The sequence below is a fragment of the Microtus oregoni genome, unplaced genomic scaffold (genome assembly GCF_018167655.1).
Source record: "Microtus oregoni isolate MIOR12 unplaced genomic scaffold, Mior012 000102F_ref0000329, whole genome shotgun sequence".
Taxonomy (NCBI): Eukaryota; Metazoa; Chordata; class Mammalia; order Rodentia; family Cricetidae; genus Microtus; species Microtus oregoni.
In genome coordinates, this window is record NW_024544716.1 from 3,780,470 (window position 1) to 3,800,892 (window position 20,423).

At 43.2% G+C, this 20,423-nt stretch overlaps 1 protein-coding gene across 2 annotated transcripts in view; it reads left to right on the forward strand.

The window, feature by feature from the left end:
- Positions 1-516: 516 nt before the first annotated feature.
- Znf507 (zinc finger protein 507) overlaps positions 517-20,423 on the forward strand; it is a 30,619-nt gene continuing 10,712 nt past the window's right edge. The window contains exons 1-5 of one of the 2 annotated variants that reach the window (XM_041644895.1): positions 517-680; positions 1,991-2,083; positions 7,459-9,566; positions 11,083-11,197; positions 14,942-15,056. In XM_041644895.1, coding sequence (XP_041500829.1) covers positions 7,461-9,566; positions 11,083-11,197; positions 14,942-15,056 — 2,336 coding nt within the window. In that variant the 5' untranslated portion in view covers positions 517-680; positions 1,991-2,083; positions 7,459-7,460. The remainder of the gene's footprint in view (positions 681-1,990; positions 2,084-7,458; positions 9,567-11,082; positions 11,198-14,941; positions 15,057-20,423) is intronic. The other variant, XM_041644896.1, reaches the window with a different exon arrangement.

Here is a 20,423-nt window from a genome sequence, read left to right on the forward strand (position 1 = left end):
ACAAATAAAAAAGTAAATAATAACTTAAAATATTTAGCTTTGTGTGCCTGAATGGTTTACCTACATGTCTGACTGTACCATGTATGTGTCTGGTGTCTGTACAGGTCAGAAGACAGTAAGAGCTTCAGGTCCCCTGGAACTGGAGTCAAACATAGTTCTTAGCCACCGTATGGGTGTTGGGAACCAAACCCAGGTCCTCTACAAGAAGAGCTCTTAACCACTGAGCCATCTCTCCAGTCCCCATACATTGTTTTAAAAGAATAGTCCAACCAGATTCACACACACAGGGTGAAAAGAAAGATGGCGTAGATGAGGGGGATGAAGAATGCCCCAGCAGGCTGAGGCCAAAGTGCATGTTCATTGAGTTCTACACTACCTACCTACGCTAGGGCTAACAGGAATACGCCCGAGCCACTGGAGGGCGTGGCCGGTGATGGCTCCGCCCCCTCCATGGTCCCGCCCCCGGCCGCGCGCCTCCCGGCTCACCTGACCCGCCCGCCGCTCACGTGATCCGTCTCGGCGCCGCCATCTTGGAGCCACGGCCGAGGAGGGGGCAAGTCGGGGAAAAGGGAGGGAAAAGAGTCAGGAGCGAGGCGGGCGAGGACGAGGGCGAGGGCACGGCAGTGTCCCGGCCGGCCAAAGGAGGCTCGCAGAAGCAGCAGCCCGCCGCCTGACCGCAGGTACCGAGCCCCGGGCCGCCCCTCCGCTTGAGCGCCGCGGGCCATGTGCGGCCTCGCCGGTGATGCCCGCTTCCTCCTCGCCGGTGACGCCCGCGGCGCTGCCACGTACCGGAGCGCCAGGGCCCCGTGTGCACTGTCGTCCCTCTGCCGGGCCTGTGGAGATCCCCCGGGCCCGCCGTGCCGCTGGGGGTGGGGGCCCGCTCCTCCTCAGGCCCCGCTGAGGCGGCTTTTGCTTCCTGAGACGTGAAACCGCTTCGCCCAGCCTGGATGGAGCTTAAATTTCTGTAATCCCCGGCCCTTTGCCCACTGCGTGATGTAGGAAAAAACGAGTGCAAAAGATAGAAATCTTGGCCTCTCACACTCACACATCCTCTGGGATGATATTCCCAGAGAGCGCTGAGACCGCTGGGGAGAACGTCCACCTTTCCAGACCTGGGGCAATCCCGATCGTTTGTTCGGAGTGCGAGGCCTGGGTGATTAATTAGGCCCAGGCAGCCCCCCAACCCCAGGGCGGCCTTTTTAGGTTCCTGCAGTGGACTGGAATTTGCTATCAGTCTGCATCGCTCAAAGCAATTACTGGATTTATCACCTTTTCTGAGTTTGTACTTTCCACTGTACTGAAGTCTGATTCAGTGTATGGATTGCTTTATTGATTAAAAGAAAAGGCCCGGCCCTTTTCTTTACCCCGGTAACTAGCTGGAAATTAACTTAAGAGGACGCCCTAGCAGTGAACTAATTTTACTTAACTATAATTGCTAAGTTACTTTCTACGCGAACCCAAGAAGCATACTTTAACTTAAAGCAGTTATCGGAAACGGTAGCAAAGAAATGGAGGACCAGGGCAGGAAACTGCATTGGAAGATAAATAGAAGAAATATAGGTCAAGCCACGCCATCATCTCTGGTCATGCTACCCTTCTGCCTACTGTGTTTGACTAGTTTACATAATCACGCCTTAGGCTGTAATTTCGGTTAAAGTTACAATAGCAATATGTCATTTATTATTGCGTATTGGTTAGAAAATTATGTCAGTAAAACCACTAGTTTGCCGAGTAAATTACTTCCAAGGTGGGGGGGGGAGGCTTAAAATACACAAGTGTTTCCAGACTCATTCGTTTTAGCTTCTGCAGAATCCTCTACTTGTTAAGTGAATTATGTAAATTTGTCTCACATAATTACATTGCGTGAACAGCCTTCTGAAATTTCCTTTCAATGTTAAGTATTGGAAGTTTCTTCACCGCCAAAATAAGTTATTTGTTTCACAAAGAAAGAGAATTGCTTGATTCTGTTTACTTTCCTTCCTGACCGCAGCTGGATTGTGAAGATTGAGCCAGGAGACTGCATTAATTTCAGGAATTGATTGGAAAGACACTGGCTCTGCCTCTAACAGCCATGTAACCTTGGGTAAGTCACTTCCACCTCACTGAGTTGCCTTATTTATAAACCGTGGCATCTTCATAACTAGACCCAAAGAATTCTGGGGATCTAGTACAGGGAGCTGTTTCCCTTCTCTGGGTGGCTGCCTTGTTCGCCTTGAGAATAGAAATTGGTATGGTAGAGAAAGCATAGGTTTAGAATACCATTGGCATGTTCCAGTCCCTCAACCTCCCATCTGTGAACCTCAGGTGTGTTGCTTTATATACCCAGCTCCAAAGCAGGGGCTGGATACCAGGAATTTTCAGAATGTTACAGGAAATGGATGAAGGCCCGACCTTGAGTTCTCAGCTCAAAGACAGTGATCTCCAACACTGTGCTTGGCCTTGGGTGTTTAATAAGTTACACTGAGCTGAATACTGCTTGATGTTCGTCGGGCCTGTGTATTAGTTGTAGCCACTAAATCAGAATATTGTCTCAGGCTAGGTGCCAGCTCAGAAACTCAAGACTATGAAACCCATGCCCTTGTAGTTATACTTTGGTTTTCTCTTAGTAGCTATTATTCCATTGAGCTGAGAAAATTTAAATAAAGTATAGCCAACATTAGGGAGGTCTAAAGTATAAGTAGCCTTTAGGTTACTTTTAACACTTTGTAATTCCGTGCTCTAACAGTTACCCGGCATTACTGTCACATTTAACATCAGCAAACTCTAAAACAGTAACTTGCCCAGAGTCACACAGCTGAGGGCACTTCAGAGGAGGGAGGGGCCCTACCTTCTTTTGGTTGAAACAAATGTCAAAGAGGTATTTTAAATATCTGAGAATCTGAAAGAGTGTGAGGTTCGTTGGCCATCACTTCTATTGTTTCGAGCTTGGGGGTTTTTGTTTGTTTATTTGGCTAGCTGGAAAAAAAAAGATCCTTGGTGTAAAAGAAACTGTTCTTTACTTCATCTTGTTCTGTCTTCACATATACCAGAATTACAGCCTTCCTCCAAGCCCACATGAATTGTAATCATACTGCTATAACTAAAAGGAACTAATTAGATACACAAATACACCAAATAGCAAATTATAAGAAAATAAAGACAACTGGATTTGTTCACTTTTCTTGGGAAAGACACTAATTACCAGCTTTTCCTGTGGATTACTGTTGTCAAGGTCAGATCCGAGAGGCTTGATGGGAAAGACTGTAGAGCTTCTCTGCTTTGGGAGAGTAGTTTGTTTACTTGCCTGACTTGATCTTTTGAGCTAATGGTGTAGCTAGTGATTCCAAAGGAAAAAGCTCCCACTTGGCTGTCTCTAGACTTGGGTCCTAGTGAACCTTCCTCAGGTCCCTGCCTCAGGGAGAGTGCTTCTTCCTACTTGTAAGAAGATGTTCATGTTAGAGCATGCTTCCTCGTCTCTCAGCCTTTCTTGTTATTCTTACCCTGTTGTTAACAGTAGAGAAACAGACAACAGCAAACTCACATCAGGGTAACTCAGGGAAGCCGTATTTACAAAGATAATATTAATCTGGGTATTGGGCCCCTCTAGGCAGGCCACAGGAATGGTAGAGTTAATGGAAGCAGCAGCATCAGGAGAAAGGCAGTACCAAACCTAGAACCAGATTTGTGGAGAGCAGCTGGCTGGGAAGAACTGGCCTTCTGTTAAGAAGCAGCCAATCCAGGGTGACCTCGAAGTAGGGAACCAGGACATTGACTGTGCTTGTGATCCTTATGTCTCTCCATTGGCAGTACCCACCCAGGCAGAGGACCAGGGAGCATAGTGATAAAATCCCTCCTGGGATAGAAAGTCCCATAGAAAGGAGGGCACAGAGAGTAATATGTGCCATGCTCCTAGATGCTGGGATCTGGTGGCTATCCTTCCTCTCAAGAAACTCTGCCTGTTCTCTCCCGAGCAGAGCCTGTCAGTCTCTCAGGACTTGGCCATTGTGTGCTTAGCCTTGATATTACTACAGTATTGGAAAGTCGGCGCTTGGTCTTTATCCATCTGTGAGTAACTGAGTGGGCATAAATGCTGCTGTTCTACCTAGATGCTTTGAACCTTGCACATGATTGTGGTTTTGCTTTTTTCAGGGCAGGGTTGTGTTTTGATTTTTTGGTTGTTTCTGTAATGAAAACCTTTAGGCATTTGCACGAGTACAAAGAGTTTAATGAACAGGTAATCATCCCACCTTCACTGACAGAATCTGTTGACTTACCCTATTACATCTCCCTAGTCCCAGCCTACTTCCATCCCCTGTGATCATTTCTTTGAATTGTTTACATCTCTCTTAAGTCCAACGGTGGTGTTCAGATGATCCATTGTGTTCTGTGGTGTGATTTGAGTCACGTGCTGTGATTTGGGGCTGTATGCTGACTCTTCTCTTAGTCAAATGAAGTTTAACTTACTTGACATATATAATGTACAAATAAATATCTACATATTTACATGTACTATGTGTATAATACACATGGACTGCATGAATGGTCTAAGAAAAAATTATGGAAATTGAAGAGTTGGTTTTAGTGACCTCCTCTCCTGTGTACTTTACTCGGGGCTGTTTGTGACCTTTTATTTAACAGACTTTTCTTTTAATGAGTTTCTGCTTGCTTGTTGGTTTTGCCTGCAGACATAAACTGGCTTTTTCAGGTGTTTCTTGATGCGTTTTATGTTGTCATATCAGTTTGATAGCTGCCTTACTGTACTTATCCCGAAATGTATGCAGCCTCTAAAATGAGATACTTACATAAACATTCTGGGGAAATTGGAACATCTGCTGCAAGTTGCCATTAGCTCTTAATGCCTGAGCACACACAGCTTTAAAAGTGAGTGCTGTGTCAAATTCTTTTGTATTAGTCTTTTTCTTGAGCTTTGATGAACTCCTCCTCTTGATTTCACTTTCTAAGGAACACACTGAACTATCCATTGGAAACAATTTGCACTGCTCTGTCTCCTATTGGATCATTCAGTAGAAGGGAGAAATCAGGAGTCCCCTTTGTAACACTAGGTGTGAGGTCGGAGCAAACGTCAACTGTTCTCTTGGTTATCAGTTAGCCTGTATGACTGTTACACACATGGGAAGGGAGACCTTGGCTTTACAGTAGTACAGAGTTGGATCAGACCCTGAAACTGGAAATGTGTGCGGATTTTGTTACTTTTATTATGTAACTAATACACCTTTAACAGTTGAACTGAATGACAACAACATCCCTCAGTTGTGGCCCCTTGGGAAATCAGCCTGCCCATGAAGAGTCACAGTTCCCTTTAACCAAAATCACTGGATTCTTGTTTTGTTTGGGGTGGTCTGTGCATAACACCTGCTTGAGTGGAGGTCAGAGGTCAGTGTCAAGTGTCTTCCTCTCTTGATTTCCATATCATCCTTCTACCCTCACCCTGCTGAAACAAGGTTTCTTGTAACAGCTCTGGGGTTATAGGTGTGTGCCACCCTGTCCAGTGCCAAGCTTTTACATGGTTACTGGGAATCCAGACTCAGGCCCTCATGCATGCAGCAAGCACTTTCTCCATTGAGCCATCTCTCTCCAGTCCCTAAAACTGGAATCTTAAGACAGTGAGATGTTTTGCAGAAGCCACAGAAAGGGTTTTTTTGTTTTTTTCTTGAAGAACAACTGCATTGTCCTGTATCAGTCTCTTCTGTAGCAGCTGGAAGTTTGGTGTAGAAGTCTAAAAAGACTTGTTCTTTCTGAGGATAACAAAAAGACACAAATGTTCCGAAGGGGTTTTTTCAGAGCTGGAATGGCTATGTTACAGCTCTGGAATATGCCCCTCCATTAGGTGGCTGTTACAGGCCAACCCTAGAAGAAGAAAAGCTGATGTTAGCTTTTAAAATAACAACACTTGTGTTTTTATCCAGCATGGACCTAGGTAAAGAATGTTTATGTTGGAAAGAGTGGGATATAGAGGAAAGGCCATACAATGTGGCCAGAAACTGGGAGGAGCAGACCCAAGGTACAGGTGGGGAGCACTGAGGAGTCTCCCTGATGGGTTAGATGTGATCCTGCCTGATGGATTAGGTGTGATCCTGGCTTAGAGCTAAAGGGCCCTTATATGCAGGATTCAGCCGTATGACGAAAAGAGTGTGAAGCCTGTTCCTGGAGTTTAAGAATGGTGCCTAGTTTGTGGTCTATAGCTTGTGGCACTGAAAATCTTGCTGGCATTTATTGAATGTTGTGAGTAAGGTTCCAGAATGTACCTAAAATGTGGAAAAACAAAACTTGTTGCTGGAAAAGAGCCTAAACTTAAAAATGTGATCCAAGTCAACAAAATAATCTCACTTTAAGTCAAAGGAAATGTCTGAAGTGAGAGGGCTGCCAGAATAAGGAATATTTAGAGGCCTAGAAGGAGGGTGATTTCGGGATATGTTGTGCTTACAAAGTTCCAGGCCTTGCTGCATTATTCAAGCCTACCATAACCCTTTAACTGACCTTCTTTCTAGAACTGACCCGGAACTGGAGTGGCAGTATTTTCCTTCTCTGACCCCCTTCCCTGTTCAGGAAGGAGAAACATGTCTGGGAATGAGGAACAGTTGACCACTGATGTGACCTCTAAAAAGCCACAGCATAGTTTGTGGTTTATCTGGTGTACCATAAGTCGAAGGAAAAGGGGAAGTGGATCATTGCTCTTATTTAGTTTCATTTGCATAGTACTTCCCAAAATTCAGTGGCCTTTCTAGTAGATTAAAATGAATATATTTTCAGAATTTCAAAGATTCGAGCAGAGAAGTGTGATTTTCTTATCTACAGTTAAAATTTGGCATAAGAAATAGTTTATCCAGAGTTGTATCAAATCATGTTGGCTTCACCAACTGATGCTTCCCAGTAGCTTGCAGTGACTCCAAAGGCCCTGGGGATGGCTGTTTCTTTAAACAAAGAATTCGTGTCTCCCTAGTTCTAGAATTTTAGGGGAGAGACAGAGCAGTGCGGGGATGCAGGATAAAGTTATTCCCAAGGAACTCGAGGTCTCCTTCAATTGTCTCTAGGACAGTACTTCTTTGCCTGTGGGTCATGGCCCCTTTGGCAAACTTCTGTCTATAAGAATATTTACAAAATCATGACAGTAGCAAAATTACAATTATGAAGTAGCAACAAAAATAATTTTATGCTTGGGAGATCACCACAACATGAGGAACTGTTAAAAGATTGCAGCATTAGGAAGGCTGAGAACCGCTGCTCTAGGAGATTGCAGCATTAGGAAGGCTGAGAACCACTGCTCTAGGAGATTGCATTTCAAAGTGGGGTTCTGAACTGTTTAAGTCTGCTATGGGGACAGTCGGGTGCATTGATGGGGACTCCCACTTAGAGGATATTTAAGCATTTCAATTAGACACCAGAGATGACGTTGGTTTTCTGCATTACATGCCTGTGATTGTCCTATAACCCGTGCTCTCTGCTGTGCACTGTCTCTAGATATGGAAGAAAGAACCAGCATTGCCATGTTGGTGCCAGAGATTGAAGAACAGGAGGCTGTGTTAACTGCTGAAGGAGTCCTCAGTCCTGCCTCGGAAGTTGACGAACAAAGAAAAGCCAAAGCAGATCCTTTGGTCCATGTCATCCAGAAGTTAAGCAAGATAGTGGGGCATGAAAAGTCGCAAAAATGTCTTCTGATTGGGAAAAAGCGCCCACGCCCGAGTGTCACACCACGCTGTCTTGAAACTCTAGAGCATTGTGAGATTCCAGCTAAAACAACCAAGTCCCCTGCTGCTAAGATTAGGAAATTCGAGATGTCACAAGCAAATTCCACTGCAGACTCTCTTGCCTCCATTGATGGGAAGGCTATGTCCTACCAGTGTAGCCTTTGTAAGTTCCTGTCCTCATCCTTCTCTGTGTTGAAAGAACACATCAAACAGCACGGGCAGCAGAACGATGTGATGCTAATGTGCTCAGAGTGCCACGTCACCTCCAGAAGCCAGGAGGAACTCGAAGCTCATGTGGTGAATGAACATGAAAACAGTGCCAGTAGCCAAGCCCAGTCCAGCTCCTCGTGCCTGGGAGTCACAGAAAGAAAGAATGAAACCATGGTGGACATCCCAGTGAGCATGGGTAGTCCACAGACCCATGCTGTCCAAAGTGCAGCCGTGGCAGAGATGGGCAAGAGGAAGTGGTATGCATACGAGCAGTATGGCATGTACCGGTGCTTGTTTTGTAGTTACACCTGCGGCCAGCAGCGGATGTTGAAGACACATGCTTGGAAACATGCAGGGGAAGTTAACTGCTCCTATCCAATCTTTGAGAATGAAAATGAACCCCTCGGCCTTCTCGCTTCTTCGGTGTCTGCTGCACCTGGTGGGGTCGATGCAGTCGTCATTGCTATTGGGGACAGCGAACTGAGCATCCACAATGGGCCATCTGTACAAGTACAGATTTGCAGTTCCGAACCACTGTCCTCTTCATCTCCTTTAGAGGAGAGCACAGAGGAAGGAGTACACCTAAGCCAGTCAGTCACCCTTGACTCTAATGAGGAGGAGATGCTGGAGATGATGTCTGATTCTGAGGAGAACCTGTTTGCTGATAGTTTGCTCTCATCAGCACAGAAAATCATTAGCAGCAGCCCAAACAAAAAAGGGCACGTGAATGTCATTGTGGAGCGTTTGCCAAGTGCAGAAGAAACCCTCCCGCCAAAACATTTCCTAATGAATACCGAAGTGGAAGAGGGGAAGAGCCTGAGCTCTGCCGATGCCCAGACTGGGTGTGGAGGAGCAGGAGACATCTACCATGCTGATAAATGTACTGTTGATATTGGGGGCTTGATCATCGGCTGGGGCAGTGCCGAGAAGAAAGACAGTGAGCTAAGTAAGGGCCTGGCTGCTGATGAGAATGCCCCACCAGGACGGAGAAGGACAAATTCTGAGTCTCTCAGGCTGCACTCCTTAGCTGCAGAAGCCCTTGTCACCATGCCAATAAGAGCTGCTGAACTAACGAGAGCCAGCCTTGGGCACTATGGGGACATAAACCTTTTAGATCCAGATACTGGACAAAGGCAGGTCAGTGGTCCATTGACAGCATACTCAAAAAAAATCATGTCTCCTCTTAAGAACTCTTCAGATGGATTGGCAAGTTTTAACCAGAGCAGTTCCACTGTAGTAGCACTCCCAGAGGGAAGGCAGGAATTGTCAGATGGGCAAGTTAAGACAGGCATCAGCATGTCCCTTCTTACTGTAATAGAAAAACTGAGAGAAAGGACAGACCAGAATGCGTCAGATGACGACATTTTGAAAGAGTTGCAGGACAATGCCCAGTGTCAGCCCAACAGTGATGGGAGTTTGTTAGGGTCCAACGTGGTGGAATACATCCCAGATGCTGAGCGGCCCTACCGCTGCCGCCTGTGCCACTACTCAAGTGGCAACAGGGGCTACATCAAGCAGCACCTACGTGTCCATCGGCAGAGGCAGCCTTACCAGTGTCCTATCTGTGAGCACATAGCTGAGAACAGCAAAGACTTGGAAAGCCACATGATCAACCACTGTAAAACCAGAATCCACCAGTGTAAGCAGTGCAAAATGTCTTTCCATTACAAGGTGAGCGGCGGGCATGAGGGTTGGCAGGGACTTTGTAGATGTAGTCCAGCCACTTCATTTTGTATATCAGGAAAATGAGTTCCAGGAATACCTTTAATTTGATAATTTACCCAGAGATACCTTCAACAAATTAGCATTGAAGGTGGGTCTGAAAGCTCAGTCTCCACAGTTGGCTGTCCAGAACTCCCACTTAGTCTGTAACCTCAGCACCTGTTGCTTTCATCATGTTTTCACGTGTGTGTGTATTTTAGGTGCTGGTTTTCACCTAAAGGAATGTAGAGTAGACTGACAGGCATGCATTTGTCATAAGGGGCTATATCAGCTGCCACACAGCCAGCAGAAAGTGATTTGTGTCACTGCAGAAGGGAAGCGGGCAATGAGACTTACTGGGAGGCAGCCATATTTGTTGTTGCTGGATAGCTGAGGGACCTGCTGGGGATCAGGCCAGAGCTTCATACCCTCTAGGCATGCACTCTGCTGCAGAAGTACATCCCCATTCCTTGGTTTTGTGAAAGTCTTGCTGAATGTCCCAGGCAGCACTTGAACTTGCAGGCTTCCTCCTATGTGCTGAGATTACAGGGTTATGCCCCCACACGTGGCCATTGAATGGGTATTCAAGGCAGATGTTTATCTTATTTATTGAGCCAGCAGGCGGTATAAAATGCTACTTATTACTCTTTGTGAAAGGTACCTTCAGCCTTCAGCCAATCCTGGGATCATGACTTAGATCTCCTTCAGTGTGCCAGGGATTGAAAACGAATCTTTATGGGCCAACTGGGTCATAGGCTCTGTTTCACAGATTACCTATAGGAGGGGTCCAGGTGGTGAATTTTTTTAAAAAGGAACAAAAGTTGCTTCATTGAAACTTGGATTAATTGGACTCATGAAATTCCAAATAGCACATCCAGAAAGGCCCTGGTAGCAAGTTGCAGAAATAGCAGGAATTGCTTTGCTGCCACTGTCCTTCTAGCTTGGGCACATCTAACTGGTGTCAGAAGGTAGACATTAACAAGGCCTGTGGTTGCCGGGAAGCTTTCTCTTTGCAGGCATTCATGTCAAGTTATCCCCTCACCGTCTGCTCCTTAGTCTCCAGCCCTTGAAGACAGAGAGCTCTGTTCAGAGAACATGAGAAGAGACGAACGTTTTGATGAGATTGCAATCACCTAGTGTCTGTCTTTCTATGATTTCACATGTGCCAAATGGTTTTTTGTAAACCTGACTTTAAAATATTAACTTATTAAAAAGCAAGTAGTAAATTAGTAAGGACTTGGCTGCAACTGAGCAAATAGATGGGGTCCAGGTGGTGATTTTTTTAAAAAAAAATAAAAAGTTGCTTTAAAAAAAAAAAAGAAAGAAAGAAAGAAAAAGCCCTAAAATCCAGTTGGTAATAGGTTCTCAGCCAAAGCCAAAGGTCCCAAAAGCAGTCAACCCCTTGCATAGCCACCTGGTAACCATAAAGGTGTATTTGCTGGGTGTTATGGGTTAATTTTCTTGTTTTTTTTTTTCTTTTTTTAAGAGCCAACTGAGGAATCATGAGAGAGAACAGCACTTTCTGCCCAACACCTTGTCAGTAGCTTCAAACGAGCCAAGAATTTCCCATGATGCCACTGATGGAAAGTGTGTTCAGGAAGGTATCTGCATTTTCATTAGCATTTATTAACTGTAGAGGATGATGGTTTTCATTGGGACATTTTTGTAAATGCCCAGAATGTACTTTGATCATGCTCACACACACACCATCATTCTCACATGTCTTGTTAAATGCAGGCTGCACTGACAAGCTTATGAGGTGAATGTAGAACAGAGTATATTCTGTTTCTGTGCTGGGAGTGGGAATGAGTCTTCCCTTTGTTCCTCAGGACATTCTGAGAAGTGACCAGAGTAACTTACATCTTGTTCTGGGGCAGAAGTACTAAATGTGCAAGGACTGCAGTCAGGCAAGTAGATGTTCTGGTTAAAATTTGTAGGGGTCTGTAAGAGCCAGGCTACAGCAGAGACTCTTAGAAGGTTGGATGAGTAAACCAGAGAAGCCACAGCAGGAAAGGAAGCCTACACCTCTTCTCCAGCACCAGATGACCTGCTGAGGCAAAGCTTTTGCAGATGGCAGCCCCCACCTCAAACTTTAACTGAGGCTTCCTGCTGTGATCTTACTCTTCTCTGAGTATGACTGCCAAGACTTCATCTGCATTATTTAAACACAAACAGGAACTTTTTATGTACTAGTTAGGTGCTAGTCGGCTGAGTATCTGGTAATAGGAATATTAGAATCAAAAGATTTAATTAGAGTTCCATGAAAAGGCGAATGCCACATCCAGAGAATGAGGGATAGAGTGTAATAAGCTGTGCTTACTAGCATTGGTTCGTGTAAATTGATGTGCTTTAAATGTCTCCAGTGTGGTACATAGTGTTTATGGGAAATAAAACATATTGGGGTGACTTTCCTTTTTAGATTTCCTAAGAATTAAAGTTAGAAACAACTGCAGAGCAAAATGTTTTACCATAATGTCTCATTAAATTATACCCCAGAAAGCATAACTGATTCCAGAATGTTTCTGAAGGAACTGATTTTGACACCACCCTAGCACCACAATCCCCTTGTCAAACAGATGCCATCCCCGTAAAACCATCCCGAACAAAAGGAGTTTATGACATGGCATCTGCTTTCGAGGTGGATGGCTGAGCGAAAACAGTTTCGTTTCCGTTCTAGAGAATAGCCCTAAATGCCTCTTTTTATTTTAATTCATTATGTTTCCATATCCCTTCTAAAGGAGACATTAAGCATTAGGCATGATTGGCCTGTAAATCCTAATGAGGGAATAAAGTACATGTGACTCAGTAGCGCCACCTGCAGTTGACTCCAGTGCTGGTACTATCTTTCCAGCAGCATCAGCAAAAGCAAGGGCTTAAAACTACCCAGTGGTTTTTAGCAGATTCAATGACGACTTCAACGTGGCCACTCCAAAGTCATTGTATGCACCTTATCCTGATCTGCATTTTTATCTGTGACTTAATATGCTTGCTTCTTAGATTAAAGATGCATAGATTTAAAATTGTATGCCATTATCATCTTGAGGTTTGGTTTGGGAGTTTTGTTTTTTTATTTGTTATTTATTTATTTTTGTGGTGCTGAGCAAGCAGTCTTGAACCAAGCTTCACCCCATGGTTTTAGTTTTAACCCCCACATAGCTACATTTGCTGTTTTGTCATAGTAATGTAGCGGCATAGCTGATCTCTTTCTGCATACTCTCCTGGGTGGGGAATTGATTAATTCAGTATTGTGATTCATGCTTTGCTACAGTTCTCTTGATTATTCTGTAAGCTTATTAAACAAGATGAGAGGAAGGTACATGACTGTCACCCCCAGTCTTTACTGTTGTATAATACGGACTCCACTCAGTATGCTTTCCATACAAAGACCTGATGTAACAGTGCTGCAGACATTTGGTCAGGCAAAAGCATGCCCTGCCTATCCTGAGCAGGCTGTCTTGCCAGGTGCTGGGAGTGCAGTGAAGGGCATTAGTGCCCTTGAGGAAGTCAGAACTGAACAAGTAGGAATGACATCAGCAAATGTCCTGGCCTGGCAATTCCAGACTTACAGACAGTGTCTCTTTATGAAGTTTAAGTTGTCCTTTCTTAGAGACCTGTCATTTGTGTACCCTGGATTTTAATGCCAACATTGCAGAAACTGTGCCTAGACCTGTACAGAAAGAGTACAAGACTTATTCAAGCCATTTGGGAAGTCCACTTCTTCCCATTCTGTCAAAAAGATAAATGAGGCCTCAAGAGGTGACATGATTTGCTCATTCTCAGACCAGTGGCAGAGCAGAAATTAGGCCCAAATTGTTAAACTTTAAATCCAGTCTTGATTCTATTGGAAACATTTGCTTAAAGTAGCACGGACTCTCATTCTGTGCTATATTAGGCTTTTCCATCTGTCAGTTTTATTAGTTGTCATTGATCTGTAATATTTCTCACAAAAAGCCATTATCCAATATTTCACACTTCATTTTTTTCAGGTCTTTTTTTTAAAACTATATTTGGAACAATGCCATTTATAATCAAGTCCAAGTTTTTAACCTACCAATTAAGAGTAATACTTAGATTGTAATTATGATTAGTGTATTAATGTTATAGATTTATACCAGGAAATTGGGACATTTTGTTCTGCCTGGCAGTAGTTATTAGCCAAAGAAAATTTCAATTTTAGAAAGCTTAAATTTAACTTAAGAATTTTCTTTGTTGAAATTGCAGCGTGGGTTTTCTTTTCTTCTGTGACTTTACTTTGATGCTGTGTGCACTCCTTCCCACCTAGGCTCACTTCATGGCTCGCTTCTTATCAAGAGCACACACTCTTCGCACTCTCCCTGTTCCTTGAGCTTCCATGCTTCCCTGCTGTCTAAAAGTAACTCAGAGTGAAGATGCGCTGGGCACTTGTAAACACAGCAAACAGTGTTTACGATGGAATCTGTGGCTTATGTTGTTGTGTGTGAGCTACTCATTTGCAGAATGAGCGAGTAATAGGATCCAAGTTTGCCACATGTGAGGGAGCTGTGGATTTATAGCCTTTGTCCCCCAGAATTTGTCAACCTATTAGGTGTGACTGCTGAATTGTAGAGGGCTTCAAAATTGGCAGCTGTTTTCCTCCTCAGTTTAGTTGAAGGCTGATATTTAGCAGTAAGCTGAGTAAAGAGCCACAGGGTAAAAACTTTAGATTTTCTGTCAGTAGCTTGTTATGTATGATTTGTGACCACACCTTATTTTTGCTTTATGTGAATCACTGTTTTGCTGCATATATGTATGTGTACTGCATGAATTCAGTGCCTATACAGACAAAAAAGAAAAAAAAATCCCCTAGAACTCAGGTCATGGATGAACCACCAAGTAGGTGATTGGAACTAAGTCTGGGTCCCTTGCAAAACCAGCCAGTGCATTTAACTGAGCCATCTCTCCAGGCTCTGGCCACACTTTATAATACTTTATTATTTTAACCTGTTGACAAATAAATGTTTTAAGACTTGGTGCCAGTTATTGATTAGAATAACATCTTTCAAATTCCCAGTCTATCTTGGTTAATTTAGCTGCTAGACAGTCAGTCAGCACAGCCCCGGGAGCAAGTTCATTCTACTATAGAACTTGGAACATGGTTACACAGAAGCAGCCTGACCTGCCCATGTTTGCAGATCAGATGGTGTTCCTCTCATGCCTGCTGATGACCTGGGTGCAGGAGAGTCTAGGGAGCTGCTTAACACTTGACAGTTGTACTGTGGGAGGAGAGCCTTGATTAAAATGTTGGTAGATTGTATTGTAATTAATCGTTAATAAGTACTGCCATGTGAGTCTTACCAAGTCATGTCTCTAACCCTCTCTCCTTGAAGGGAGCAAGTCTTCAACCCAGAAGCAGTATAAGTGCGACGTGTGCGATTACACAAGCACTACATACGTCGGTGTCCGGAACCACCGACGAGCCCATAACTCAGATAAGCCATACAGGTAAGTGTGATGACTCTAGAATTCTAATGCTTATATTAAAGCAATAATTTGATGATGATGATGATGATGATGATGATGATGATGATGATGATTTTAGAAATAGTTTTGGAGCCGGGCGGTGGTGGTGCATCCTTTAATCCCAGCACTCGGGAGGCAGAAGCAGGCGGATCTCTGTGAGTTCGAGGCCAACCTGGTCTAAAAGAGCTAGTTCCAGGACAGGAACCAAAGCTACAAAGAAACCCTGTCTCGAAAATCCAAAAAAAAAAAAAAAAATTTAAAAATTAAAAAAAAACTTAAAAACAGTTACAAACTGGTTTCTTAAATCTCAGTTTGTTAAGACACATTAATCATGAGTCTTAGTACAGAAGATATTTGGGGGCAGTTGGGTTTATTGGAAGATATCCATGTCCGCCAGTTTTATGCTCTCATTTCACTTGAGTAAAAATTATAGCAGTTTCCAGTGCTTAGAGCCCATTACCATGAAGTAAGGATTAGATACTTGTGTATCACAGCAAAAGATTGTAAAGCATGAAGGTCGTCAACATCGCTGGAAGAGAAAAGTTTTGTTTCTGAAAATTAAGCTACTGTGGCTTGAACAGTGTCGTTTGATAAGTTTTATTACAAAAGCTAATTCTGGCTAATGTGCATTTAGAGAAAGTATTCTTGGCTAGACAGAATCAGCTGCTAAGCAGTTACCGCTGTTTAATAAACTTTACCCTCACGGTAAAACGCTACTTAGAGTAAAGGTGTGAGCGTTTTCAGAGTTTGTCCGCCAGTCACAGAGCCGCACCAGGCATTGTTCACATGAAAGTTTAACAAACCCTTTGCAAAACAGCTTTTTCCCCAATTTAACTGTTTCTGGATTTTAGGCGTGATACTGATAAGTCTGAACAGGCTGCTCCATTAATCTAAACACTGGTTTTAACTTTTTCTACTCATGACCCCTTCACTGAGAAATTTTTACACAGCTCCAGGTATGTAGGTATATAAAATAGGTATACAAATCAGATATTTACTGATAATCACAGGGAAACTTATGTTAAATGGTGTTTGGTATTTGTATATTTTACCATTTATTAAAGACAGAAGCAATGTTAATGAGATACATGTACTTATTTATTCTACATAAAGAATTGCACCCTGGTTGAGCAATGGAAACTGAAGGACATAGATCATCTTCAGCATTTTTTGGAGTTGAACAATATTTTGCTTTTATAATCGTCAAAGCTGAGAACATCACCTCATATAAATACCTAATACAAAGTAGCAGAAGTATGTTTGGGGCCATTTTAGGAGCTTTCAGAAATTGTCTTGATCCAAAGCCAAAATTCATTGAAGGACTTCCTTTTTCTTTTTTTCTTTTTTTTTTTTTTCCTTAATGTTAATTCAAGTCAGTATTTCAAGCAACAATTCTTAAAAATCTTTATGGTGAAGCATAATCTAAAGATAAATGGATTTGATAATTATATGCTGGCACTGGGAATGTAGCTCAGTTTGTAGAGTACTTGCCTTGGAAGCATGAAGTCCTGTCATCCATCCTTAGTGTTGCATAAACTGGGTGTGGTGGCATGGACAGAGTGGCAGCTCTTGGAAGTTAGAGTCAAGTGGATCAGAAGTTCAAGGTCATCCTCAGCTCCACGTGGAGTTTGAAGCCAGCATATGCTATATGAAACCATGTCTCAAAAAGAAAAATTAAGTTTGTTTTCTGTATCTAAACTGTGTGTGTCTAGCAGAAAGTTTTGCAGGTACAGTAAAATGCCCTGCAATTCAGAACATCCCATAGTCTCGGGTCTCAGCTGAGGTGCATGAGGGAGTACCCATTGGCACTTCGTGACTTCCTCGTCTACTCAGGACAGTGTGTGCACATGGAGTGTTCAGAGAGAAGACTGGTGAAGCTGCATAGTGTAGCACAGGCGAGTGCCGCCAGAAACAGCTCAAAGTCCTTACATGCTAGAATTAATATTTGATTGTTGTGTATTCAAAAACACTTTACTGCTGCCATGTTATTCATTGTGTCCAACATTCAGTGACCCAGCTTAAGAGACTGAGAGCAAATGAAAACCTGACACACTGTTATCTCATACAATGTGGTTCTTGGACTGGGCTCAGTGGTTAACACGTCTGTTCTTCCAGAGGACCTAAGTTCAGTTCTCAGCACCCATAGGGCAGCTCACAACCATCAGTGACTCCAATTCTGAGCAATCCAAAGCTCCCTTTGAGCAACACGCACACATGGTGAATAGACATACCTACAGACAAACACCCATACACATTAAATAATTTTTAATGTGGTCTTAAAATGTAGTGTGCTTGTGCTCTCATGCAGTGTGTGTGTGTGTGTGTGTGTGTGTGTGTGTGTGTTGTTATCCTCAGGCCTGCAGGCATAAACATGACGGCCATCCATTACTGATAGTCACTCAAGTGCTGTACATTCTAAGTGAAGAGTGGTATTTGGGGTGAACATGTGGTTACCCATGATCACACAGGGAAACACCTAAGAGAACCTGGTAGAGATAGGCCTGGCTTTCCTAACATCAGAAAGTTTTCCCTTTAAACCTCAATGCCTTTATTCTCTAATAGTAGGTAAACCAAATACACATGATTTGGGCAGGAATTTGTCTCAGGTCTAGAATTAGATCATACAGTCACTTTTTGAGAAATATATTGCAAATGTTATATCCCAGGTGCTTTGCAAGGTTTGTGAGCTGTGTTCCTAACAGAAAAGGCATCTCCACCATCACAGGGCTCGTGGTAAACTTACAGTCTCAGACACAGGCTATAGGCTCTGACCCACAGGACTGGGCAAGACCTCCAATTCAACTGAGTAACAGCATGATGGAACAAGAATTAATCATATACTACACATCTTAGCCAAAATGGGAACTCAAAAAATACTGTACAAAAGTACCCTCAATGTGCATATAAGGTATATATGAAACATGGGTGGGTTCGCTTAGATTTGAATCTCATTATACATACATCGATACTCCAAAATGCTGAGTCTGAGCCACTTCTGCTCTACTCTTTAGCAAAGGTTTCACCTAAGTAGATTAGGCTCACAATTATCTGCTGTTGGCATCTTGAGGAGAGTCACGGCTATCGTAGTCTTGCTTTCTGGCCTTGCCACTGTCTTTTGAACCATCAATGCTTTGTTTCAGTGCATGCCCTGTGCTGCTGCATGGGTTTATGTACTCGAATACTGTTGTAGGAAGAGGCTGTGGGCTGCATCCTTCTACCGGGTTAGCTAACCCCCCCCCCCCCCCGAAATAACCACACAGAAATTGTATTAATTAAATTGCTGCCTGGCCCATTATCTCTAGCCTCTTATTGGCTGACTCTCACATCTTGCTTTAACCCTTATCTAGTAGTCTGTGTAGCACCATGGGTCATAGCTTACCAGGGAAGAGTCTAGCTTATGTCCCTCTCAGGCAGGAGAATCATGGCATCTGCCACACTGCCTTCTTCCCAGCATTCTGTCTACTCCGCCCACTTAAGGGCTGCCCTATCAAAAGGCCAAGGCAGCTTCTTTATTCAACCAATGAAAGCAATACAAATACAGAAGGACCTACTACACCAGAATACTCTGCCAGGACTTTGTTTCCATTGGTATAGTTCTATGAGTTGCTGAGCTGGGAAGTACAACCTTCTTGGTGTGTAGTTTTACCCAAGGACCATAGCAGTCCTTTCTGATTACTTCATAACCAATCTGGTTCCCTTTTATTGCCTGGCAACTTATGGTCAGTATTTGGGCTTCATTTTGTAAATGGAGACTGAGCGTTCATTTCCCAGCCACACAGACCCAAATAATCCCACAAAAACTATATTAATTACAACATTGCTTGGCTGATGGCTCAGGCATATTTCTATCTAGCTCTTACATTTTAAATTAACCCATTTCTATTCATCTGTTTATCAACATGAGGTTGTGGCCTACCAATAAGGTTCCGGCGTCTTTCTCCCTCAGTAGCTACATGGCACCTCCCTGACTCTGCCTTTTTTCTCCTCTATCTTGGCTTGAGTTTCCTGCCTTACTATATTCTGCCCTGCTGTAGGCCACAGTAGCTTCTTTATTAACCAATGGTGATAAAACATATCACAGCATACAGAGGGGAATCTCACATCACCACCTTGTGCACATTTCTGATTATTACTTTGTTTTCTCTCTTAAGAAAAATGTAGTAAATTCTCATAGAGCAAGAATGCCTTTTTATACATTAGTTGGTCTTTGTACAATGCGCAGGAAGCTCCTCATGTATTTGAGCAGCCTCTGGTGTTAAAGCTTTTCTACAGTGGCAACATCTTCCTTGTTTGCTTTTTTATTTTCTCTGTTGTGGTTCCAATCAATCCCAGCCTGTCTGTGTGATCTGGCAAGTACCATGTTATGTGTGAGTGCTCTGCCTGAGCCAGCATTAATCCTGGTCTTCAGTCTGACCCCTCCAACTTAACAGGGTTTGGGCTAAATTCTGAGCCCCTGACTAACATACAGTAGATGCTCAGTAAACACTCTCACATAGTTCCTGATATGTCTCGGTTTTGCTCATTTATAAAATGGCTCTGGTTTGCTATATAATTTTTATTGAAAAATAAATGTGTGTTAGTATTTCTGTGCCTTTTTAAAGAACTGGTCAAATATACATGCTAAATTATACATTATCCTGTCCAAAAATATTGCTGGATTTTCCTATAAACATTAGTTTGCTCGAATCAGTAACCTTACAAGGTCAAGTCTGATTGTTAGGTTCCCCTTCCTTCTTTACTTCCTTCCTTTCTCCTTTCTTTTCTTCCCTTCCTTCCTTTCCTTTCTTTCTTCCTTTTTTGTGATGTGTATAGGTGTTTTGCCTACATGTATGCCTGTGCATCACATGTATTCAGTGCCTGTGGGGCCAGAACAGTTAGTCAGATTCCCTGGGGCGAAATTAAAGAAGGTTTGAGCTGTTACCTAAGTGTTGAGAATTGAACTCAGGGTTTGTGGGAGAGCAGCCAATGTGTTTAACTGTGTCCATCTCTCTAACTCCTTTGGTTAGGGTTTATCTCTCTGTCCCCATCCATTTTCTCTCCTCTCCCTCTCCCTCCTTCCTTCCCCTCCCCTTCTAAATGTCTTAAATCGACTTGTTGATTAAAACTATCATACATCCTGGAAATTACATAAATCCCAAATTCACACTTGTAAATAATCACAAATTCTTCAGCTTTTGACAGCACACCCTTCTTGCCTTCCTGTCACCCCTTTCTCACATGCACCATCTTGACTGGTAGCATCATAAATTACTTTTGTGTGTTTTGAACTTAATAGAAACAGAACCATATGGTGCATAGATGTTTATGCCTTTTTACTCATTATTGTGTGTTTGGATGCTAATAAATTAC